This window comes from Myotis myotis, unplaced genomic scaffold, assembly GCF_014108235.1.
Source record: "Myotis myotis isolate mMyoMyo1 unplaced genomic scaffold, mMyoMyo1.p scaffold_m19_p_16, whole genome shotgun sequence".
NCBI lineage: Eukaryota > Metazoa > Chordata > Mammalia > Chiroptera > Vespertilionidae > Myotis > Myotis myotis.
This window is the reverse complement of record NW_023416320.1, coordinates 27,498,277-27,524,226: the sequence shown is the minus strand read 5'-3', so window position 1 is coordinate 27,524,226 and position 25,950 is coordinate 27,498,277. Positions and strand designations below refer to the sequence as shown.

Genomic DNA, 25,950 nt, shown 5'->3' with positions numbered 1-25,950 from the left:
GAAAAGCATCATATGATGTAAAATAAACAAATATGACATTGCATAGAGAATCAAAACTGCAAACTTCAGCGGCTTAATCTTCAGAGAACATTTTCAAGAAACAGGTGTTTCTTCTTTTCTATGTACTCGACATACACAGCAGATAAACAGTCTTAAAGTTTTTAATCACAAGGTCTATGACATATGACTTCTCTACTTCAAAGTACTCTAATAATAGCACATGCATAGAAATATAGTGCTGTGAGCAAAGTAAACAAACACTTTTCTCTCCTGAGAGGGATCAGATGAATCCGCTTATGTCAGATCTCTCCCAGAATTCCATTGTTGTCTCTCCAAACAGGCTTTAAGGAAAACCACCAAATCTGGGATTGGGAGCTTTTCTCAAACGTGTTTCCTTTAAAAACACAGGGAAACAGGATTTTTGGCCACAGGAGGTCAAGGTCAGCAATCTAACAGAAATGGTCCTTTTGAACTTCCTTTCTGAGAAACGCATTATGTTATCTGAGGAAAGTTGTTACATTGAAAATCTCTGCTGACACTCAAGTGATGATCAATTTTGCACAAGGAATGATTTCAGGAAGCATACCTATGAAATCCACAAATCAGTCTAATGATACTAAAATGTAAATTTCCAAGACAATGAGAACAGTATAAACTCAGTGAGGACTGGAACAGTGTTTTAGCATTTTTGTGTGCTCCAAAAAGTACCTTACACATAAGTAATAAATAATTATCTATTTAATGAATGGTATTTTTAACAATAAAAAAAGAAACTCATAATAAAAAAACAGAATTAAGAATGCAAAGAGTAACATTATTATATTTAAAATCTTTTTTTTAATTAAAAAATGAAAAAAAAGAATCCAAAGAAATGCAAATAAAACACCCAAATTGTGTTCCTCATATAATGTATTGCTTTCAGAGACCTGAATTTATATGACATGTTTGCAAATATGGGTATTGTTATCAAATAGAATATAAAGACATTCCTATTAAGATGGTTTTCATACCACTGTCTTATATGTGTACAGTATTTTTTGAGAATTTAAGAAAATTTTCAATAAATTAGCTCATTTTAGTGTTACAGAAATTTCAATAGTATTATCTCCGTTATAAAGTTAGAAAAGTTCAGATGAGATTTACCGAAAGGCACCCAATGAATGAACAACAGAGCTTGACCTTTGCTCCTAAAGATGAGACTGTCTGTCATTTCTATAGAAAGGCAGCTCTTCAAGATCTTATCTGTCAGAAGGGCTTAAAGGGCCAGCCCTCAGCATCCAATCCTCTCTCTAACCACTGTAAGCTGTAGTTTGACCTGCTTTCTCTCTGATATTAAACTGTCACTGAGCTTTGGTTTAGTTTTAAGAAAGTAATATCAAAGAAGAAGAAAACACATCAAGTAGGGGACATAGATTTTTGTCTCACTGGCAAGTTTTCTTCCCACCTGATGGACACATTTTCAGTTGACACTGCCCACTTCCTGTCCAGAGGAGAATGTTTAAGGAAAATGTCTGAAACACATTTCCCTTTGCTTTAAACTGAATCATGAAAACCCATAAATGTTTTTCATTCTACACTAGAAAATGGGTATTCTAAGATATTTTAGCAATTCTCAATTTAAAAAAATAAGAAGCATTAATCAACATAGTTTGTTTGCATGAAAAACCATAATATTGTTATTCACACTTGGCCTTACTTACATTTTACTAAGTTGACTTATTTCCATTTAATATACGAAAACTTCTAGTTTCTCTTTTTAAAAACTCGTTTCAGTAAGGATCAATATTGGGACTGTGTTAAAAAGGTATATGACATTGGTCATCAACTTATATTTGGAAACTATAATTAGATTAGAACTAACGATCACTATTCTTCCCTTAACTAAATTTTCCTTTTAATGCTTGAAACATCCAGATTTTGCCTTATGATCTATTCACTAGGGACTAGTTAAAAATGTTTTCTAGAAAGGCACAAAATGTCTATCCAGTGATGAGATTAACTGGACCAAAATGCTGAAAGCACTTAGCATCATGTTATAATAAAACATGCCTGTGAGGTGAGTGACAAAAGTTGCCAATGCAGTGGGCATATGTGCCCCAACCTACAATGCTGAAAGGTAAAACATCCCAGGGATTGTATGATTTTATAGCTATCTCCGGTCTTGGCCTAATATACCAGGCAGTTTAATGAGCCAAACACAGCAGGTAGCCTTAGAGGAAGTTCCGCTCTCTATCAAGGCTCTTGCTTCATTTCCTGCCCCAGACACAATTCCCATGGGCAGCAGTTGGAGTTTAAGTCTCAAGGAAATGCAGAACCAGTTTAAATGTATTACTACTCTAGATAATGTCTAACCTCTCTAGGAGCCATGAAAATAAATATGTCTATTCCTTCTCCTAGAACAGTATCTTGTACATGAGACAACTCAATAAAGTCATGTCCAATTGAATAAATAGGATTATATTAGGCAGCAATATTTTTGTTAGTGTTTCTGATCACTTTATATTTGGAAATTTTGTCTTAATGTGACATCGTGCTTTGAAAACTCCTGAGTTCTTCAAACTTAGAAGATACTCTTTATATCAAAAGACAAGTGATAGCTTGAATTCTAGAATTTTGCGACTTTAAGGGAACAAAAAGTTCATTATGAAAGTAGTCATAAATCACTACCTAGTTACAAAGAATAAAAATTCAGGTTTTTTTTCTGCAATATGGAGAGGTCAAGCATAGGTGATCTGAACAACAGCCCAGACATGAGAAGGAGGAAGCCGTTGGAAGGACTTCAGAATGACCTGCTTGATGGTGAAAGTCAGAATGCTTGTCGTCTAAGGTCAGAAACAAGACAAGAATGTTTGCACTCACTACTTCCATTCAACATTATACTTGAGGTTCTAGCCAGAGCAATCAGGCAAGAAAAAAAAAATAAAAGTCATCCAGATTAGAAAAAGAAAAGTACAATTTCCTTTATTCACAGATGACATAATCATTTATGTAGAGAATCTGACAGAATTTACAGAAAAACTGAGAAAACCAATAAGTGAGTTTAGCCAGATTTCAGTTTACAAAATCAATATACAAAAATAAATTGTATTCCTACATACTAGCAATAGAAAATAAGAAAATAAAATTTGTAAAAATCACAATAACATCAAAAATATGAAATACTTGCAGATAAATCTGAATCTGATAAAACATGTGAAAGACTTGTACTTTACCCACTAGGAAGTATTGCTGATAGAAATTAAAGAATACTTAAAATAAATTGAGAGATATATCTTGTTCATGGTATGGAAGACTAAATAGTTTTAAAGTATTAATTCTTCCCAAATAAACCCATAGACTTTGGGATCCCCATCCAAAGAAATCGCAATCAAAATCCCCAATGGCTAGTTTGAAGAAATTTGCAAGCTCATTTTAAAATTCATATGGGACTGGCCAATGTGGCTCAGTGATTGAGTGTCAACAAATGGACTAAGAGGTCACTGGTTCAATTCCTACTTAGGGCACATGCCTGGGTTGCGGGCTTGATCCCCAGTGTGGGCCATGCAGAAGGCAGCCAATCAATGATTCTCTCTCATCATTGATGTTTCATTCTCTCTAACCCTCTCTCTTCCTCTCTGAAATCAATAAAAATATTTTTAAAGAAAACTATAGACCAATATTCTTTATAAATATTTTTTAAAAAATATATTTTATTGCTTTTTTACAGAGAGGAAGGGAGAGGGATAGAGAGTTAGAAACATCGATGAGAGAGAAACATTGATCAGCTGCCTCCTGGGGATGTGCCCACAACCAACGTACATGCCCTTGATTGGAATCGAACCTGGGACCCTTCAGTCCAAAGTCCGATGCTCTATCCAGTGAGCCAAACCAGCTAGGGCATTCTTTATAAATATTGATATAAAAAATTATCAACAAAATACCAGCAAACAGAATTCAGCAGCATATTGAAAAGATACGCTATACCATGACCAAATTTATTCCTGGAATACAAGGATAGTTTGACATATCATCAATATAATATGCCACTTCAACAAAATAAAAAAATAAAAATCATTATCTCAATTGATGCAAAAAAATAGCATTTGACAAAATCCAACACACTTTCTAGACACAGACACTCAACAAAATAGAAATAAAAGAAAATAAGCTTAAAATAATAAAACCTATAATGAGAAATCTACAGCAAACATTGTACTCAATGGTGAAAGACTCAAGACTTTTTCTCTAAGACCAGGAATAGGGCAAGGATGACCACTTTCTCTAATTCTATTTAACACTAGAGGCCCAGTGCACAAAATTCATGCAAGGGCCTTGGCCCCACCCCCCATCTGCTGCCACTGCAGCTAGGGGCCTCTGCCACCATCCCCACCCACTGCCGCCATGGCCGGGGGCCTGTGCCACATCTGCGGTGGCCCCCACCCGCTGCGGTTTTGTCCAGAAAGAAGGACATCTGGTCTAATTAGCATATTATGCCTTTATTATTATAAACTAGGGACCCAGTGCACAAATTTGTGCACCTTGAAAGGAACTGTGGGCCATGAGGCTGTGGTGGGCACAGGGGTGGGTCTCAGCCCATCCTCTGCGCCCCTGCCCGGCCCCTCCTGCTGTTGCCCCCGGTTCCCTCTCTGCCGGCAGTCCCACTCCCGTTGCTGCTGCTCCCAAGTGCTAAAGGCACCAGCCCCGCTCACACCCGCTGATGGCGTCAAGCGATCAGGACCAGCGCTGGGTGCCTACAGTGAGTGCAAGCAGCGGGTGTGAGTGGCAGCTTCGGTACCGGCTGCGGGTGCGAGCAGGGCCAGTGCCAGCAGTGGGTGCGAGTGGCACCTCTGGCACCGGCAGCAGGTGCGAGCACCGGGTGGGACCATGGGGCACAGGAGCAAAGAATTTTCAGTAACCACCAGAGGTTCACCCTGATGACAGTGACCAGCACCCTGCCTTGGTCTGGTGCCCCCGCTCACCTGCTCCACCATCCAGCCACGGCCAATGCCCACCATGTTCCGTGAATGCCTCCTGGTGGTCAGTGCACGTCATAGTGACCAGTTGTTCCGTTGTTCCGCCATTTGGTCTATTTGCATATTAGCCTTTTATTATATAAGATAGCACTGGCCGTTCTAGCCAGAACTATTGGACAAAAAAAAGACTGGAGGCCTCTTAAGCCTGCTCTGTGTAGCCTCTTCTGTGGACTTGTGTTTGTAAATTCCCAGTTACAGGAATTTTCCAGGTTTTTTCCCCCCAGGAGTTCATAATCTCTTGCTCCCTCTGCTGTCGGTCTGCTATGCAATGAATTTTTTGAAGCAGTGGCAAAACTTCAGCTCTTTGTTTGTTTGTTGTTGGTGGTGGTGTTTTGTTGCTGTTGTTGTTCTTAGTAGCCTCCGGACATCTATAGCATTCGAGGTTTCATATGGATTCCGAGACTCAAAAATAAAGTCAGTCTCAGGCAGCCACTAAAAAGTCTGAATATTAGGTGTTAGTTTCAGTCTCCTCTTTCCTTGTCCAGAGGTAAGCCATGGCCTGGGAGCCTTGCCGATGGCATTGTACTGAGCTGGTGCAGGATCTCTGGTAGGTGACTGTGTCCTGGTCTACATCTTTACCTTGGTTCCTGGTGACCCTCTGGCATCTAAAGTACACTGGGCCCCTCAGTGCTCCAAGACAGGCGAAACAAGCCAGTACTTCAGTTCCCATAAAAGTTGGAACATTGGACACATAATCCAACTCTTTCTCTCCCCAGTGAGAAGTTTGGATTTGGAGTATTTTTCCCATTCACTCTGGAGGGGGTTATGTGGGTGCTTGCATGTGAATTTGTATCTCCATCTTTATCTCAGTTCTCTTGACCTGAGATTTTTCCTGTCAGTACTCAGATGCAGGCAAGACAGAAACCAGTACCAGGTCAATCCCCTCAAAAAAATCAGAATATTGGACATATAGTGTAGTTCTTTCCTACCTTCCCCAAGGAAGTGTTTCCTTCCAATCATATGGGGGGGGGGGGGTGTGCAGAATTATAGTGAGAAAGTGTCTCCAATATTTCTACTGGCTTGGATGTGGCTAGTTTCATGCTCACCATATTCTTGAGAACTGACCACCACCTTCATTAAGTCACTCAAGACATAAGCAAATTACACTTTCAGATGTATATTTGATTTGTGCCTCCTTCTGCCATGAACTTCATAATTAAACACTGCAGGTTCCATTTTCATCTAACACTGCAGGTTCCATTTTCATCTAACTAATGCTATGAAATGCATATTTTTGCATTCTTTATTAATGCTTAACTAAAGAGAAAATTTTGTTTTAAACAGAGTGTGTACAGGATAAATTTTGTTTCTAAACTGCAATAACAGCTTTAGTGTAAATCAGACACTATCAAACAATTTTACAATGTCTTGGAAAAGAGCCCAAGACCATGAGTTCTTAAATAGGTTCTCTGTGGTAAATGGGCTGCCAACCTCTGGGTAAACAATAAGCCTATTCCCTAATAATGCTAAGAAATATCCCCTGAAATGAATTTTAGTCTGATAAGAAAAAGAGTGGAAATATGTTCTGATCCTTGAATTGTTTTTAACCAATTGTGGAAAAGCTATCTTTAAGAAGTGTTGCTCAGGGCTTTTTCTTTCCTAGTGCTTTATATCTTACTTTCTACTCTACTCCAAACAGACTAATTGACTTGTCATTGAGCATTCGACTTGCCTGTCTTAGCCTCCATGCTTCTTCACACACTACGCCTGAGTATACAGTTGCTCATGGGGGTACTTTGCATACCCATTGTTTTATTTTTCAAAAACATTTAATGATTCTGCTTTGCCTATAGAAAATCCAGTTCAACCACTTCAGCCTGATGTTCAAAAGCTTCTATAATCTGACTTCAACTCATTGGAAGCAATATAAACACCCCTTAACACTTGAAATTCAAGTACTTTTCATTTATTTCCCCAATTAAATTAAACCCAATTCAACTCCCAATGTCTGAGAGTGGTAGGAAGAATAATTTCACCCTCTGAGGGGTTCTCTCTTTCCCTTTTGTGGATCACCCAAGAACTTCAGGCTCTTTTGCAGTCCCAAGAAAGAGCCTTTGGACATCCCCTACTAAGTGAACAAGGGACCTGGGGTCTTTCAACCACTGCCACTGGGATTATCATATTCTGCCACCCAGGATGGCCATGAACTGCTGTCCTCTCTATTTCTGAAACAAAGGCTGACTTGCCCGATTTCCTAGCCTAGGCTGGCAGGGATTTGGAAGGTAAATACTGCCCCTCTATACCTCCATTTCTTCAAAGGCACGCCTGATTCAAAGAGTTTCTAGCTATATTTACCATGTTGTAGCCTAACCACCCAATCCCCTTAGTTACAAGAGGACTGACCATTCTCCTCTGAGCCCAGCTGTCCCAAAGACATATTTAGGGTCTATCCATTAGGGACCCGTAATCACTGGAAGTCCATTCCAGGGTAAAGAGCCATAACAACTGCTGAATCATTCTCTTTTTCAGCTCCCAAACCACCAAAATTCATTCTACTCCCTTTTCAAACTAAGTGGGATGTAATGGAGGCAGGTCCTAGAAACAAAATATCCATTTTCCCTCTTGGAAGGGGACTTGCCCAAGAGTCACATCACAAGAGAAAGAAGAAAGACTCTTAGATGCTTCTCCTTTTCAACACATAGAGAAAGTCTTAGCCAATGCAGTAAGATAAGAAAACAAAAAAAGGCATGCACATTTGAAAAAAGAAATAAAGCTATCTTTATTCACAGAGAACATAACTGTTTATAAACAAAATCTGAAATAATCTACAAAAAAACACACCCTCCTAGAACTAATAAGATTACAAAGCCACAAGATATGATTAATTTTTTAAAAAATCAACTATATTCCTATAAAGTAGCAACAATTTGAAATGCAAAATATAATTATATTGCCTTGGCTGGTGTGGCTCAGTTGGTTGAGCATTGTCCCATGAGCTGAGAAGTCACTGGTTTGATTCCCAGTCAGGGCACATGCCCGGGTTGCAGGCTTGATCCCCAGTCCAGGGAGTGTAGGGAGCAGCCAATCAATGACTCTCTCTCATCATTGATGTTTCTCTCTCTCTCTCCCTCTCCCTTCCTCTCTAAAATCAATAAATATATATTTTAAAAAACTACACTTGTATAATGTTTTTTTTAAAAAAGAGCAAGACAGGAAAATTAAAGAGAGCCTAGTTAAAGCCATACTTAAAAGCACAAAACCATTTGGTGTTTATGTCCCAGTGACTGGTCAGTAAACTGGTTACTCTACAGGCTCAGGCTGGACAGACGCTCTCTGGGCACACACACACCCCTGGAAATACCAGTTTAGAGGAGCACAGATTTCCTCCTAATACCACCACTCAGCTAGGCACTGCACAAATATTTCTAATCCTTGCAATGACTCTGCAGGTAGTTATTATGACCCACATTTTATAGATGAGGAAACAGACGTTTTGAGTGGTCGGGTGAGGGCCCAAGGTTTAGAGTCACTGGTGGTCTCCCTGGAGAGCAAACTCAGGTTTCTCAGCCTGTGTGGCCCATGCCTGACCCCCCATATCATGCTGCTTTCATTAGCTCTCCTCTGAGCATCTCAGAATCCCTCCCTGAAACCTCAGGCTGGTCCTCCCACTGTGATGAACATGGGGGCTCCTGTGCCTTCCCTACTTAGGGCAGCCCCCTTTCGCCTACCTTCATAGATGTTTTCAAGTCCCCCCTCTCCCGTAATGTTTCTTCCCAAGGTTCACACTGAGCTGTCTGCTTCCAAATCTGCAATAACTCAAGACCCTGAGTCCAGTATGTTTCATGTGATGATGGAGGGGGCAGAGGAAGCACATCTCCAGAAACCCCTGGAGCTGGAAAACAAGCCTGGAGCCCAGCCTGAGGGAGGAAGTGGGGTGGGCCAACTAGAAAGGATGTTGACCCCCACAGGTCAGACGAGAGGAGGGGCCCTCTGGTCAGAGGGAAGTGAAAACAGGGAGTGCCTGGAAGAGATTGTTCATGCTTTAAACCCGGGCCAAACTAAATGAGTAATGAGAGAGGGTGTGCGGGGCCTCACTATATATAGCTGGACCCAGGACTCCCTCAAGGGAAAAAGAGTCCATCTGCCCCACATAGTCTTAGGACCTGTTAATTGGCAACCCACCCAATGACACAGCGGGGGGACAGTCCAGAGAGGGGTGGGGGGCACGAGAACTCCATCTTCCCCTTTGGGGACGCTCCTGAGTGGTGTTAGGGGAACAGGATGTAGAGCCCACTTGGGAAGGGGAAGGCCTCCCTTCCGCTGCGAACATGTATGTCTCAGCCCTTAGTAATGAATTCCTAAGGGAGACTGACTCCTGTCTTCCCACAAGCGCCTGGCTGCAGAAGGTGTGTGGATGCTCCCCAGCTGTGGATTGGGGGAACAGGAATTCTCTCTCTGGAGGTCTTTGGGCAGCTCTATCTCTCTCCGTTGGGGGCGCAGAGTCTCTATTGCGGTATTTTGGGAGATAATGTTCTCTGGAAAAGGAGGGTTCTAGGAGGACCCCAGCACCCATGTTCCCATGTCCAGGGGCAGCTCTCTCCCCTCACCGGAAATTCTGAAGAAGCCAGCCACCAGATGAAGTTCCACCTTGGGTCTGATAGGGCCCCTCCTGACAAGGGGCGTTGTCCTTTTGCCATCGGATAAGGCGCCTAATCAGTATTGCTCACTATTAGGAAAAAAGGAGCTCTAGGATCTGGGGGAAGGTAGGAGAAGGTCAAATGAGGGAAGTCAGGGACCCTTCCAGGCTGAGTAGAACTCTAATGCCAGGTGAATGGGGCTTTGTCTCAAGATATCAATTTGAGCTCACTGGAGGGGGGGGCGGGGGGGGGGGGCGGGGGGATGTTTTCTTAATGATTTTTAAAATGTAGCTCCTAGCAACCAAGAACAATTTAAACAGGAAGTTCTCAGACACAGGGCATTGCTAATGACACTTATCTGTAAACCCTACCATTGATGACAAAATTGATAAGAGACAATCTCTTCCTTGGCCTTCCGCTGCTGTTACCGGCAACAAAATTTCCAAATTCTAGAGCTTTTACCCCTAAGCTAAGAAAATCCATCTCCAGGTTTGCAGAAGAATACACAAAACTTTCACCACTAGGAATTTCTGCCACTTCTTCCTCAATATTTTCCGTTCTGAGTGGGATTTTCCTGTTTCACCGGTGCTGTATTTTGTGGCATGCCCCTTGCTCCTGCTCTAACTCTCCCTCCTTCCTCTCCTGAATGAGTTGATAGAATCCACTCCCGCTAGCAGCATGTCTCATAAAATATGCCCAAAGAGCATTGCAGTCTTCCTTCCCTCCTCTCCTCCCACTGCGGGGGTTTCAGCATCCACATGGGGAATCCACACCATGTCTCCTGGCTGCACAATTCTAGTGACCTTTCCCTTCATGCCCCTCTTCAGCAGACGCTACCCAACCCACACCTGTACATTATCATCACCCTGACCAGTTTCATCTCTGAAATCCCCCTCTGATGAATTCTTTCCAGCCCAGTTTCTCCCCCCAGTTTTTTCCAAGCCTAACAGTTCTCTCCAGACCGTATTTCCTTCAAACCCATCTCCATTAAACTCTTGAGCCAAAATCTCATTTCCACAGTCCCATCTCTCTATTTCGACATTGGAGCTGCTGAGTATGCGATCCTGAAGATCAAAACCAATCTATGAAACCCAAGTTCATCTAGGCCTTCAACAGTGTACCAAGCCCTCTCTGCCTGGAGCTCCTCTTCTCTAGTCAGGGACTCCACCCCTCCATCTCCCTCCACTATCCTCTCTGAGGTCATGACTCCACCCTGACTTTACAAAGAAACCAGGAGTAACCTCCCTTAGTCTCTTCACCCGTTCACCCCCATCTCCATCAACTTCAGCTCAGAACTACCTTCCCCATCCCCCACCTGTTTTCCCCACTTGGCTCTCTCCTTCCCCTTCTAGGCCTCAGGTAAAACATCAGCACTTCTCTGGGGCCTTCTGGATCCATAGTAAGTACTTGATAAATGTCAACTATTATTATGTTTATCCCATGCCCCTTCACACAGAATCTATCACTGTGCTTTCTGCCAGATAATAATACTTTTTGTGTTTTATTGCACTGACCACACATTAATGATTATTCATCTGCATGCCTATTCCTCATATAAAACCACAGGCTCCTTGAGAACAGGGACTGTGCCTTGTGTATCAGTGGAAGCAATATAGTATCTGGCATATAATAGATGCTCAATAAACATTTGATGAAATAAAACATAACTGACTTCTCAGTTCTCAACTGTGAAGTCATATGTCCATCTACTTAATGGCTGCAATTCAAATCACCTTAGGAGACCAATCACCTTGACTGCAAACCAAACCAAGTAAATCAGAATCTTTTAGAGGGAGACAGGCCTCAGGCTTTTTTTTTTTTTTTAACTGATTGTAGTGTGCAGCTTGTTTAGAGAATCACTGGCTCATAGAAGGTGGAGAGACTCATAAAACTCAGAAGGTATCTAATACTAATACGTTGTATTACAAGAAATGCCTAACTGTAATCTAATAAGAGAGACAAGCAAACAAGAAATAGATTTGTAAAACATTAAACAAAAATGAAGTTGGGGTGAGATCAGTGGAAACGCCCAGTGAGTGGGCACTGGGGGCAACGGCTTTTCCCTGGCGCCAACACTGGGGCTATTCCTCCTCAAGTCCATCAAGTTCTCAGCTTTGGGGCTCCAGATACTTCCTGTTCATCTCCCCAGTTCCTCCTCTCAGCCGGCATCATCATTTCCTAGTGCTATCACACCTGTGGTTCTAACTTGAGCATTTACAGGACTTTAGAGAAAAGCAAGATAGCTAAGACAAGTTGAGAGGTCGGGCTGTGTGGAGGTGAAAAGCAGGGCAGACGTGGCTGGCAGGAAAAAATGACCCAAAACTGTCTAGACCAGTGGCTCTTCTGAAATTACTCTTTGGTGTTTGTTCCTAACCTGGGGGTGTTTTAGGCCAAGGGCAGTGCCTAAGAAGTCAGCGTGGATAAGGGATCTAGGGTCTGGCACTCAAGGTGTAGTCTCTGCCTCCTCTGGGAATTTGTTAGAATCTTGGCCCTCCTCTGCCAGAATTTTCATTTTAGCAAGATCCCCAAGATGCTTCACACACATTCAAGTTCCAAAAGTACTGTTCTAGACCGGAATTGAGGCAATGCAAATGCTGCCGGTTCCAGGACACCCCACATTGGGTATTTCCCTCTCACAACCAAAGCAATTAGCAATCATGACTACAGCCAGCTCTTTCTCTGGTTATCTGTTATGAGTCCCTGTGTTTCAAGTAAGAGGAAAATCAATTTGAAGGGGTGTAAACAGTAAATGACTTGCATACACTCACATAACTGAAGAATTCAGAGATATGGCTCACCTCCCAGGAGCCTTGATTCACAGGCTCTGATACTGTCACCCGGGTTCCAGGTTCTCTCATGTCCCTGCTCTACCACCCACCACAATGGCTTCATTCCCATGCTCCACTGGGTGGCCTCTAGGCTCTCCCCATCATGGGCAAAATGTCTGAGATTGAGAAGATCAGCAGTTAAGATTCCTTCTTACCATCAATTACATTTCAGACGCATAGTATGGCAGTCAGGTTCATTCAGTGAAGTCTGAAGGGCTGTGCTGAACTGCCACCTGAGTAGCTGCTGATGAGGAAGCCTGGACTTCTCTCCATCCTCTTCCCTGTGGCAGCATCCACGGCTCCCTGTCCTCTAGTTTTATGGTTAGGTTTGGCCAACGAGAGGCACCATCAGAAAGTCAGGAGAACCCTAACCGGTTTGGCTCAGGGAATAGAGCGTTGGCCTGCAGACTGAAGGGTCCCAGGTTTGATTCCAGTCAAGGGCATGTACCTTGGTTGCGGGTACATCCCCAATAGGGGGTGTGCAGGAGGCAGCTGGTCCACATTTCTCTCTATCCCTCTCCCTTCCTCTCTGTAAAATAATTAATAAAATATATATATTTTTAAAAAGTCAGGAGAAAAAAAGTGCTTTCTAGCACGGTTCATGAATTTTTCACTTTATAAAAAGAATTCAACCTTACTGTAAAAGTAGAATATACAAAATGAAAAAAGATGGGCTTTACATATACTTAAGCAGAGCACATTTTTGCTTTGCCTTCTTTGAGATGTTAACCATGGTACCAGTTGTTCCTACTGGGATGCATGTTCGTGAGGAGAAAGGGAAGTTTTATCTAGTGTGCCAATTATAGTGATACAGGGTAAACTGGCTATGGAACTCACGAGGACAGAGGCGAGGGGTTCAAGCCAACACCCCCAGCTGAGCTGTCTTGAGAGCACAACTGGCTTAGGTCCCACCGTTCCCTGAGTCGCCGGCGCCTCGGGTGGGGGCTGCTGCCCCGGAACAGGGACAGGTGGGAGCTGCTGAGGTTGCATTTGGAAGCTGCACCCCAACACCAGCCACAGGGGAGCACATAGAGCATTAGTGCATGTGCAGGACGCTGGGGGGGGGCGCCAGGAGACCCCCGCATTGCGGGCATGGGGAGAGGTGGGCGGGTCCACCAGCTGGGGGCCTAGCCCGGGTGCCAGGGGCCAGCGGGCCACTCCAGCCCCCCCTTCCCCACTGCGTAGTCAGAGGGGTGTAGGGGCCGGCTGCCGAACAGTCCCCAACCAGCTGAGAGGCGCAGCAAAGAAGTGGGGATCTGGCTGCACACAATCCAGAGGGACGTGTCCCCCGTGGGGGCATGGGTAGCGGTTGAGTGGGCGGATGGGGGGGTCACTCCCAGGCCCTGACAGTCGCGGTGGTGGACACTCACCTGCAGGACAGCAGTGACAGGCCCGCGGGAAAGCCCTAGTCCTAGTGCAGGCCCAGGCCATCTGTGGCCAAGCGGCCGCCTGTGGCTTGGGACAATGGGGGTGAGGGGTACCGGTCTCTGCCCCTGGTCTGGTCCAGCAGGGGCCATGCGCAGCGCCACCTCCGCTTGGCTAGGGATCTAGTCGCTTTCCAAGTCTCAGAGCTCAGAGACCTCACAAACCGGCCAGGAGCACATTTTAACGTCCAAATTAAGGCAGTGTGATAGTCGAGGTTAATATTAACCTAGTGCCAGAACAGGATCACCAGTGACTCCATCATCCAGTGATGACTGGGCAGATTTCAGCACCTAGACGGAATCAGCTAGACGGAATCAGCTTCTTGTAATATAGGGACCTGGAAGTGCCAAGGAGGCATCCGGTCCCGGTAGGCCAACACCTGCCCCAGGAAGGTGGGCAACTCAGGGAGAGTCCCCTAGAGAGTGTCGCCTGCGGAGTTTTCTGTCCGCGGTACAGGAAGAACTGGGCTTGTAAAAGATTGCACTTAGGATGCGCAGTTTCTGCTCCTTTACTTCTCGGGTGGAAAAAAAGGGGGAGGGGAGTTGCATGAGTCTTAAGGACTCTTAACTGAACCTGAAAAGATTAAGTCAAGAAGAAAGATTTACATTGGACTGGAGATGGGACCAAGTAGAACTGACCCCACCAAAGAGTGAAGAGGACCCCTAACCAGGTTAATAGAGGTTCATCTTCTAGGAATACAAGAGCCAACTAGACACTGTTAACTGAAAGGCAAGCTGCAGCAGAGCAGGGGAGATGGGATCCCACTGTTGGGGTGAAGAGAGAAAACCCTACCCTCTTTGTGATTGTAGATGCGGAGAAAATGCGTCCAAGGGAAAACCGGATTTGTAAGCAGTCACTAGCCTGAAGTTCAGACTGGGGGTGGGGTGAGGCCTTGGGGGGAATACTTAGTTTTCCCTTAATGTGTTGCTTACATTTTTATGAAAATATGACATTTAAAAATGTTAATAAAGCTATTTACGAAGACAAATGGTTTTATATTTAAAGAAGATAAAGGCTGCCAATTTTATTCCTTCTTTAAACAAAAAGCCAACTCTCCCTCAATTTAAAACATGGCAAGAGTCAGAAGCTTGAACTCACCACAACCAGAAGTCACCATCTCCCTCTTTTCTAACACCAACTTTAGCATTAAAGAAAAACCCAAAAAACTCAAGACTACAGCCTTCTGGCTTGCTGTTGCCTGCATTTCCAGCTCCTTTAATAACGAACGCTTTTATCTGCAGTAAGTCACTTGGTTTCTTACCTGAGAAACGAAGGAGAAATCAACTGTTTTTTTCCAACTTGGAATAAGAACATTCCCGAGTTTTCACTCTTGGAGAGGCGTCCCTGATTAGACGACACCTTGAAAACCTTTCCCAAGGCTTTTCTCACGTCGTGTTCCTTATCATTTACACCTGGGGATGCTTAACCAACCGTGTGGTCGGGAACCTTTCTGTTTAATTTCATCTCCCGGCCCCAAGGCCCTTCTGCACCTGCCGGTGAATTGTTCCCCCAGGGGTGAAACTCCCCCAGCGAGGCCCCAGATGCAGCCGCTGGCCCGCCAGCGCGAATTTTCCCGAGGTTCCGCCTCTCCCCTGCGGGAGCCCCCCTCCCACATCCCCCCGGGTTCTCGGCGCCTCCCCCGCCCCCCGCGCTCCGTCTCTCGGGGCTCCGGGCTCAGGGGGCACATTCCCCACACCAGCCGCCCGCGCTCCGCCTCGGCCACACCTTGACGATGCCGAGTGCCAGACTCGCCCTGGGCCCCGCCCGCGGCCCGCTGCTCGCCGCCGCCTCGCCCTTCACCTTCCTGTCCCCGAGGGGACACAGCGACTCAGTCCAGGGACAGATGCCCAGCCCGGCCCCCGCCGCGGGCAGCGCGCTCCGGGTCTGGCTCTGATGGCCACTGGCGTACCCCGCATCCCGCTGCCCGTGGCGCTCCAGCCCTTCCCGGGAGCCTCCCCAACCCGGGGGGAGGAGAAGAGGGGAAGGGAAGAGGAGGGGATGGGGAGCGAGGGAAGGAGATGCCACGGGGGCTGCTCGAGTCCCTTGGGCCCCAACCCGCCACCCGCGTCCCTAGCCCGGCCCTGCTCACCGAGTGGCCAGCGCCCCCGCCGGCCCAGTGACACTGCGGGCACCCATGGGCCGCTGGGCTTTCTCTGCACCGACGGGGCCCATCGAGAACCCAGGCGCCGAGCATCGCGACCCGCTGCCACTCGTTCATTGAAGTTCAGCCCGTGTTTATAGGCTTTCATTCCCTCCCCTGCAGAAAAGAAGCCTCCGAGACCCAAATCCCCTCCCCTCCTCGGAGGAAAGTCAGTCCGGGACGTCACGTTTGAACCGTCTGACTTCTCCGAGGGCCGGCGGGCTCCGGGACGAGTTCAACAGGGAAGCCCCGCTCTCACCTCCCAGCCCGATGGGTTTCAGGCCGCGTGTCCCGGCGCCAGGCGGGCACCCAGCGCCCGAAACGAACGCGCGGCGTCGCAGTCTTTTCGTCCTTGTTACGCGGGTGGCCAGGCTCTCCTTGACACACGGTTTCTTTTTTTTATGATTATTTACACCAAACTTTAGATCTTTTAAAAGATCTTTTAAGTATCTAAGCTAAAATCCTTGCAAAGTGTTGTTACAATGTTCCTCCGAATGAATAGCAGCTGCAGTGCGGGTTCCTGGCGGGAGGAGCGCGGCGCGCTCGGCCTCCAGCGCCTCTCCTGCTCCGCGGTGCCCGAGAAGGGGGGGCAGTGGCTTGGTCTCCCCGGGACCAGGGAGAGCCTGGAGGGAGAGGTGGGGGCGGGTGGAAACCGACCGCTGAGCTTAGAGTTAGTCCTTTACACAATGTTGTTTTTTCTTTGTGTAAAGCGTTAGGGATAGTATTTCTTTTAACTGGTGGCTGTAAGAAGTGAGTGGATTTAAAATTCCAACCACGGTAGTAAGCAATCGCGGTTGTCTGGTATTGATTGAAATGCTGTAAAAATATCTTTCCACATAAGGCGTGCATCAGTATTTCAGCTGTTACCCACCCTCTGCCGGAAAAAAAAAATGTATTTAAAAAGCCACATTCTCAAAATAGAGGAGTGTGCCCTGGGGAAGATGGGGGCACCAATATCCTCACCTTCTCACAGTGGAGGAAAGACTCGCCTTGGCGATGGATGAAGAAAAGGGGTGTGTAATATTAGTACTTGAAAAGGCAATGATAATCCATAGAAGATGCGGAAATAAGGATTAAACTACCTTCGGTAGATAGAGGAGCACAGGAAATGCTTAGTGATTATAGCAAGAAGTCAATGCTCAAAACTGATAAACAGAATTAGCTGCTCAGGCATATTAATTAGCTGCCGGAGGAAGAAAGTTGTTAATGTAGATAACAGCCAATAGAACTTAAAAAAAAAAAAAAGGATTGACTGACCTGGGGAATGGGCTGGAGGTGGGGAGGGTTGAATCTGGCTACAACTCTTAGTTTATATCACAAGCCCCTCTTCAATGTTACCTTTTTGTGTGTGCGCATCATTTAAATTTTTAAAATTATTTTTAAATGAATAAATAAAAATTATACACTTTCCATACCTACAGTCTCTTTACTGAAACTACAAACTTGATTTTTTATTTTCTTCTTTCTTATTCCCCCCCCCTCCCGCAACCTCACTAAGCCCTTTTCAGTTTCATATTTGTAGTATGTGTGTACACCTTCAATTCCTACTATTGCTTTTAAATGTCCAAACAGGTTTATTAAAATAAGCAGAAGAACCCACTAATTGGGAACAACTGTAAAATTGTTTCTTCAGTTCAGAGATATCTCAGAATTGTTTTCTCTTCATCCTTCTACCATTGACTTCTGAGGACTGAATGACTGAAAAACCTGAATATCAAGCTAGAGATGATTTCATAACTTCCTGTCCTCCCCCATTCCACTTTGGTTATTCCCCCTCAAGAATTCCAACTTTGTTCATTAAGAAAGAAAGGAAGAAAGAAAGAAAGAAAGAAAGAAAGAAAGAAAGAAAGAAAGAAAGAAAGAAAGAAAGAGAAAAACAGAAAAAAGACTGGACTGAAAAGAGAATGTTAGCAGACTTGATATCACATTCAGTGAGTCCCAATTAACTGTCTCTGTATAAAGACCTTGAAATTTTCATGTAAAAGGGATTTTGTGTGAATTGAGGCGTTTGATATGAAATTCTTTTAAGTTACAGTTATTTCTAGACTTATTTTGTAATCAAAGAGACCATCTCGTCCACAGACAGTCTGTGTTTCCTGCTAATATGGACAATCTTACAAGGCTAATAAAATGTTCAGTCCACTAATCCAAGTACCAAGATACTGTTGTCTTCTCTTTCCCAATGGAATAACGAAATTAAACCACCCACGTCTGCTGTGTGTGCATAGAGATACATAAAATCAAAGGGGAGAGAGCAATTGCTGGGGCACTGAAGCAATCCTTTAAGCACAATCTCTTTGAACCCCTACAACCATCCAGTGAGAGAGTCAGGGCTTTTATCATCATCCCTACTTTTTTACAGATGAGAAGACTGTTTAGAAAAATATGAGTAATTTCTCCAAACCCACAAAGCTAAGCTGCTGAGCCAGATGAATTTCTGACTCAAAACGCAAAGGCTTCTCCTCTTTTGGCATAGCGCCGCGGTGGCATTATGCAGTCATTCTCATTGCTCCGATTCTTTTGCTAAATTCGATGTTCTGGCCCGTTCTTTAAGAGAAAGGAGTAACAGCCGCTGGCAACTGTCTCAAGGAGAAGAGAGGCAACTCAGGAACTCCTGATTTCTCCGAGAACTTCAGGAACCGCTGAGGTGCCGAGAGACAAGCAAGGTGCTCAACTCAATGTGCCTTTCCTGGTACCAGCACAAATGTAAAGAGGGAGCTGGTGTCTTCTGCAGTATAATTCAAAAGCACAGTCATATTCAGAGATAATAATAAATCTAAGGTACAATTTCATTGTGATATCCTCTCTCAGCCGCTTCCATAAGTAACTTACAAATTTATTTGTAATTTACCAGACCCACCCTGGTAGCTTTAATAGAGAAGTAGTCACTGGCTTGGTGGGAAGGAAAATGCCCTTTTCCTGACTGTTCTGGGTCATTCAAACAGGTGTAAACACTGTGCTTTCATCGAGTCAGGATATCTCAGTCCATGAAAGGGCTGGACCCCACCTTCTGTCACACAACAAAAGTATATCTCAGAAGTAGAGATGGGGCGGGGAGGGGGGCAATGTATTCTTTATTTGTTCCCTAAATAAAAAATAAAACCATTAAAAATAAGGCAAATTTAATACTTTTAAAAACCACTCGGTATCTGTGATCACTTTATCTGTGATCTGTCTGCTTGAGGAAAGAGGAGTCTATGCATTTAATGATATAACCTGAGTCCCAAGTTTTACATTCTGTCCTTCACATAAAAACTACATTGGTATCTCTGACAGGCCCCAAAGCCCCTTTCCATCAGTGCCCACATCCTTATACTTAAACATATAAAGGGCTTATTTAAGGAGAACAACTGTTTCAATAATCCATTGCTATATAACAAAACACCCCCAAATTCAGTGGCTTACAACAACTATCTTTTTTTTTTTTTCTTTAATCTTTCCCACCTGTGAATTGCCACAGCTCCTTTGGGCATTTATTCTTCTGGCCTCTCTTGAGTTCCTGTCAGATGGTGGTAGGCGGGCAGGCAGCAGGTGGGAGTCAGGAAGGCTGAGCCCTCTCTCTTTTCAGGGAGTCACAGTGGCCTCTCCACATCGTCTCCCCACCTTGGTAACTGGACCATTTGCAGGATAGCTCAGGGTTCCCAGGAGTACAAGAAAGGAAATCTGCTGAGTCTTTCTAAGAGTTGGGCCCGGGCGCTGGCACCGCATCACTTCCACTGAGTTCTATTGAGTTAGAATCACAAGACCGACCCAGATTCAGCGTGGGAGGAGTTTACACAAGGATGTAAATACCCAAGGTCTGGTTCATGGGGCCAATCTTGGAGACTAGCTACCACCACCACCACAACTGCACACAGGAAAAGACCATCTATTCATCTTGGCAGGGCCTCTTGGGTTTCCTTTACACTTAGAGAGAGGGACATACTACTCCCCGTCTTCCTTGATTCACGTCTCAAAAAGGGAGAACTGAATTACTTGAGCGAGTTCTTGAGCTACCCCTGTGTGGTTTTAAATATAGGAAATTGCCTTTTTGATACTTGGGTGTCATGCTTCCCAACAAACCCTCACTGTTAGGGCTTCCAAATCCAAGGGCTTCAGATTCCTACAATGCTTGAAGGAGTGACAAGGGGTAATGAATTACCTAAAATTCATGAAATATTGTGCAAGTATATGTGTGCATTCTCCCAGGAGGGAATTCCTAGCTTCCCTCATATAAGGTGAATTCAAATAAGAAATGCCCTGGGATAGGGACAGGTGGGAGCTCCTGTCCTGCCTAAAACTTAAGTGAGAGCTGCCCTGGGTTTTTATCACCTGACATACTTCTAAAGCCTCTCAGAAGCAGAGATGGGGGAGGGAAGCAATATTATCTTTTGTGTGTTTGCTTCCAAAGTAAAACAAAAGCTAACTTTAGCTAATACCCGAGATCACTTCATCTGAGTCTGAGTGGGCTGGGTGTTCCTGCAGCCCCCACTCCCCCTACTTATTGGAAAGACTAATTCCCCTACATTGGGGTGAAAGGCATTGGGAATGCTTAACATGTTGGCTGTTATTTTCCCACCTGTCCCTAGTGAGTACTTAAGAATGTAACTTAACGGGACTTTGGATTCTTCCACCTAAGCACTCTTTCTTTCCTTTTCCCTATTAATTTTGTTTAGAGGTGGCAGCCAAAGATACAACTGAATCTCATTGGGACAATTAAGTATGCTCTAAAATATCCGGTGTGATCTGAACTGGTGACTCAGCCTTGAACCTGAGCAAGTGAGGCCTCTTGAGGCATCTGGGAGAAGGTACTCAGGCTGGAAGCAGAACCTGTCTGGGGTCAGAGAAAGAAAACATGTGGAAAAGGGTAGAGCACTAGAGGTAAAAACAAAAAAAAAGACTTACCTTTCCTCCCTGAAACTTTCTGTTCCAAGCATTATATCAGACTTGGACACCCTAATGTTCATTTTTAGGGCTTCTCTTTGAATTCGGTTAGGCCTACTCTTATAAGAGAATGAGAAATTTACAGTAACTGTGCTAAATGTCACCATTAACATGTCTAGTCCTATTAATAGTTAACATTGGTCTCAAGAAATGGTGTTTGTGACAGAGGCACTACTAGCAAAGTGAAAAAGTAGAAGTCCAGATTTTATTTATTTTTTAAGATTGAAAAATGACACCCGAGACAAAATGTTTGCAGGAACCTTTTCTACAAAACATATACCCTGCCATTCCTCAAGAGAATCTAGCCAACCATTTCAACTGAGTATCCCTTTTTAACATAAATGCTTCAAGCTATCCTCTTTCTCCTTCCTTTTATCTTAGAAAGTTATTAGTGTGGAAAGTTATAGTTTCTCACCACCAGAATGTAAGTTCTCTCATTGCCCAAGGACATACCCTGGTACAAAGGAAAACAGAACAAAGGTTGTAGGAACTTAAACACCAAATTTTTACCATAGGTGTGGCAGACAAGGGCTCAGTGTCTCCTTTCCTCACTTGCAAAATGGGGAGAATAAGCTCACGGGATTGATCAGGCTCCGACTCAGTACAAAATGGCAAGGACAACACCCCTGGCACAGCAAGTGCCCATGACAAGTCATCTGTTTCCATTTATGTCTCAGTCTGTAAAATGTGATGGAAAGGGACACTGCAATCTGTGCTGCAGCACATAGCAGGGCTGAGCCCGCACTGCACACCCGTGACTCAGTTTCCTCTCTAGAATGGCCGCGCAGTGATGTCCTAGGGCAGTACACTACATACAAGTCATCCCTGGATCCCTCCAACGTTCACTGCAGGTGCCAACAAATGTAATTGGCCACACATGCAGTTAACCTGTAATATCAAAATATCCTAATGAAATGATAGATGGTAAGGTTCATTAAAAGTTAAGGTCAAGCCCTGGCAGGGTGGCTCAGTTGGTTGGAGCAGCATCCCAAACGGTTGCAGGGTCAGGGCACATATATAAGTTGCACTCAGGTGCCGGAGGCAACCAATTGATGTTTCCCTCTCTCCCTTTCTCTCTCTAAAAATCAAAACAAGTCCTTGAGTGAAGATGAAAAAAAATATGTGAGATCAAAATACACATTTTATTCCTGTGACTCCTTCAAATTATTTTCAGTCCAGTAACACTACTTCCCAAGGTGTAGATTTGTGAGGATTATTAAAAGCAAGTTCATTGTAGAGAGGAAATATAAACACTATTGGTGAAATACAGATGACAAGAAAAAAACAAAACAAAAGCCTCTTTAAGCAGTTCAAAAAATATAGAAAACCGAACTAGAAAACCAAAATTACTTGACTGTTCTCTCCAGTAACCAAAAGTGATACATTAAAATTGAAAGTATTTAAAGTGTTAAGATTAACCATTATTTTTTAAAGACTATGATCACTTTTGAAATAGGTTCATTCAGTAAGGGTTCTTTTCCTAGCAAAAACATCAGATTTGGATATCCTAACGTTCATTTTTAGGGCTTCTCTTTGAAGTTGGTTAGGGCTACTCTTGTAAGAGAATGAGAAATTTACAGTAACTGTGTGCTAAATGTCACCATTAACATGTCTAGTCCTAGTAATAGCTAACCTTGGTCTCAAGAAATGGCGTTTGCAACAGAGGCACTAGCAAAGTGAAAAAAAGTAGGATTCCAGGCTTTATTTTATTTTAAGATTGAAAAATGACACCCGAGACAAAATTTCTGTGATCAATAACATTTCAGGAAATGGAGCAAGTGGTTCTGGGACAAATCAAAACTGGTAAACTTGAACTTGGGAAACAGGGTTTTGGCAATGACTCTGTGGGAACAAATCTTAAACATACAACCTCACATTTTTTTCTTCTCCCCCAACTGTTCAAGTGTCAGACAAAATAAATTACCATAAATTATATGCCAAGGCAACTTCAAAACACAACAACATGAGGCTAAGGATTTCCTTAGCTCCTCCAGGAAGTGTGGAACACTGTTTGTGCTTCTGGCCTGCAGGCTGGCTTGAATCGGAGCCCGTCAAACGTCAGGGTAGTTGCAGTAATATACCGCAGAGCTGGCATCGGACACCACGGAGGAAATGGCCCCGTGGCCGTCAGGGAGGTTCACGCCCGAGTCGTGTCCCTGGTAAGGGAGCCCCATCTCGGGCTTGCACACGTAGTGCAGGTACTGTTCAAACTCCGTGCGGTCCATCTCCCCGAGGAGCTCGGCGGGCTGGCTGGGGTCCGCCCCGTCCCGGCAGGACAACGCCTCGGGCGGGGGCGACGGCTGCCCGGGGCCCGGCGGGTGCTGCTGCGGTGGCATCTGGAAGCCGCGCCCGCTGCCGGCCGCGGGCGAGCCCATGGCGCCGTAGTACATGTGCAGGGCGCTGGGGGGCGCTAGGAGGCCCGGCATGGCGGGGCCAGCGGGCTCCGGGCCGAGCCGGGAGTGCATCGGGCCGCCGGGCGGCTCCGGGGGCCCCGCGTAGTCCGAGGCCGGCGCGTAGCTGTAGGGACCCGCGGCCGCCGGACAGTCCCCGGGCAGCGGCGCGGCGAAGAAGGCCGGATCCGGGTCCACGCCGTCCAGGGGAGACGTGTCGGGCGTGGGCAGCGGGTAGCCGTCGAGCGGGGCCGCTCCCAGGCCCTGGCAGTCGCGGTAGTGACCGCCCATGTGCGGGGGCAGCAGCGGCGCGCCCGCGGGGAAGCCCTGGTCGGGGAAGGGCAGGCCCAGGCCGTCCATGGCCCCGCGGCCGCCCTCGGGGCCCAGCGCGGCCGCCGGCGGCTCGGCGAGGCCGTGCAGGAAGCCGCCCTCCACCCGCTTCAGCCGCTTCACCTGCTTGCGCCGCCGCGGCCGGTACTTGTAGTTGGGGTGGTCCTGCATGTGCTGCACGCGCAGCCGCTCGGCCTCCTCCACGAAGGGCCGCTTCTCCGCCAGCGTCAGCGCTTTCCACGACTTGCCTGCGGGGTCGTGGGGAGGGGGAGAGGAGCGCGGGGCTCACTACGCGAGTTCCCTCTCCCGGGCCCCCCGACCCCCCCTCTCCGACCTTGAACTGTGCAGCTGGAGGGGTAAGGGGCCAAGGGAAAAGTGAAAGTATGGGCTCCGGAGGTGGGGCGGGATCCGAGCACTTGGGGAATACAAGAGATCTCGGGTCTTCTAAGGGCACCCCCATCCCCCCTCACCCCCGATTTCAGCCTCCGGGGAGCGGCTGCCCGGCTCATCCACGCCCGGTCGTTGGAGGAACGGGAAAAAGTCTCCCCAGGAAAGGGTCAGCCCCGCTGGACGCCAGGGGTGCCCTCGCCATCCCTGGGATGCGCGGGAGGCCGCCTCTCCAGGGCCCTGGTACCCGCGCTCCGTTCACCCAAGTAATTGGGACCCGGAGGGCCGAGGCTGGGGGCCCGTGGAAAAGCCCGGAGGAGCGCGACGGGAGGAGGACGGACGGCCCTAGGGAAGGGCTGGCGCCGTGCGCCGCCGGCCTCGGGCGCAGGACCCGCACCCTTTTCGGGTCCAGCCAGCAGGTCCGCGGTCCTCACTCCCCAGGGCCGCGGGGTCGGACTCACCCAGCATCTTGCTCAGCTCGGCGTTGTGCAGGTCGGGGTTCTGCTGCGCCAGGCGCTTGCGCTCGTCCTTCGCCCACACCATGAAGGCGTTCATCGGCCGCCGAATGCGAGACTCGCCCTTGCCCCGGCCCGCGGCCCCGGCCGGCGCCCCGCCGCTCGCCGCCGCCTCGCCCTTCACCTTCACGTCCCCGAGGGGACTCAGCGACTCGGCCCAGGAGCAGGGGCCCAGCCCGGCCATCACCGCGGGCAGCGCGATCCGGCTCTGGCTCTGGTCGTCACTGGCGTACCCCGCATCCGGGCTGCTCATGGCGCTCCAGCCCTGCTCCGCGCCCCACAACTCTCGGCCAGACACGCCGCCTCCCCCGATGCGGGGGGGAGGGGGTGGGGAGCGAGAGAGGGAGATGCCACGCGGGCTGCTGGAGTCTCTCGGGCCCGAACCCGCCACCGGCGTTCCAGGCCAGTCCCAGCCCACCGCGCAGCCAGCGCCCCCGCCGGCCCGATGACACTGCGGCCACCCCCGGGCTGCGGGGCCTTTTCTGCACCGCTGTGGCCAATAGAGCAGCGGGGGCGGGCCGGTCCATAGTCGTTAGGCCCACGCCCAGCCGGCCCTCCGAGTCCCCAGTCCCAGCTCAATCCACAACCGCCCTTTTCCCCTCCCCAATCCCCGCACCCACAAACCTACACCTGCCTGCGGGGAAAACTGGCTGGAGCCACGACCTCGCAGACCCAGAAAGGGGGATTCTTGCTAAACCTTCAGGGGTGCTGGGTAGAAGTAATTGGGCACAGTAATTTGGATCAACACACTAAGCACCCACTCTTGATTACAGGAGCCAAGCTGTTTCAGTGGTGGGGGACCTCGCTTCTACCAAGGAGCCCACAGGTGTCTTTTTCAAATGCGTTTTATCCAATGAAATAGACACTGTTGATAAAAAAAAAAAAATAGATTCTTTTCCCAAAGGACTCAACTTGCTTGGTGTATTATATTCAAAATGTTATGTCCGAGGTAAAATTTTAATTTTTAAAACAAGGTTAGATATGGAATGACATTCTGTAGCCAATATCCCGTCATCCAGACGAACTTAAAGCCTTTGTGCATAAGGAGAACCAACCACTGGAAATGTGTACATGAATGTAGAGTAAACAAAGTCTTCTCATGTGTATCCAGTAAAATTGGTAAGACTTAGTTCTGATTTCTAAAATGTGATAAAAAAGAAACCACAATATTTACCTAAATGCCCATCTGTAGAGGAAAGACAGCCATCCTTTTGAGTGGCAAAATAACTGTAGCTCTTAGGGGCTGTGTAAGGTCGTTTTGCTGGAGGTATTAAAAATTCTTATATGCTTCTGCAGACAGAAATGAAAATCTGAATGGCTGTTAAATTTGTGTTTAAATCTGAGAAAACTTTCCAGTGGAATTTTTGAACAAGCCCTTATATTGCACTCATATATGGCACATGTCACACTCTTCTTAGAGCCA

At 46.4% G+C, this 25,950-nt stretch overlaps 1 protein-coding gene across 1 annotated transcript; it reads right to left on the bottom strand.

Moving 5' to 3' along the window:
• Window positions 1-22,592: 22,592 nt before the first annotated feature.
• SOX17 (SRY-box transcription factor 17) lies at window positions 22,593-24,976 on the bottom strand. The gene is made up of 2 exons (XM_036338240.1): window positions 24,474-24,976; window positions 22,593-23,873 (listed from the first exon to the last, which is right to left on the bottom strand). Exons 1-2 carry the CDS (start codon window positions 24,778-24,780, stop codon window positions 22,957-22,959), a joined length of 1,224 nt encoding a protein of 407 aa, XP_036194133.1. The 5' UTR covers window positions 24,781-24,976; the 3' UTR covers window positions 22,593-22,956.
• Window positions 24,977-25,950: the final 974 nt, after the last annotated feature.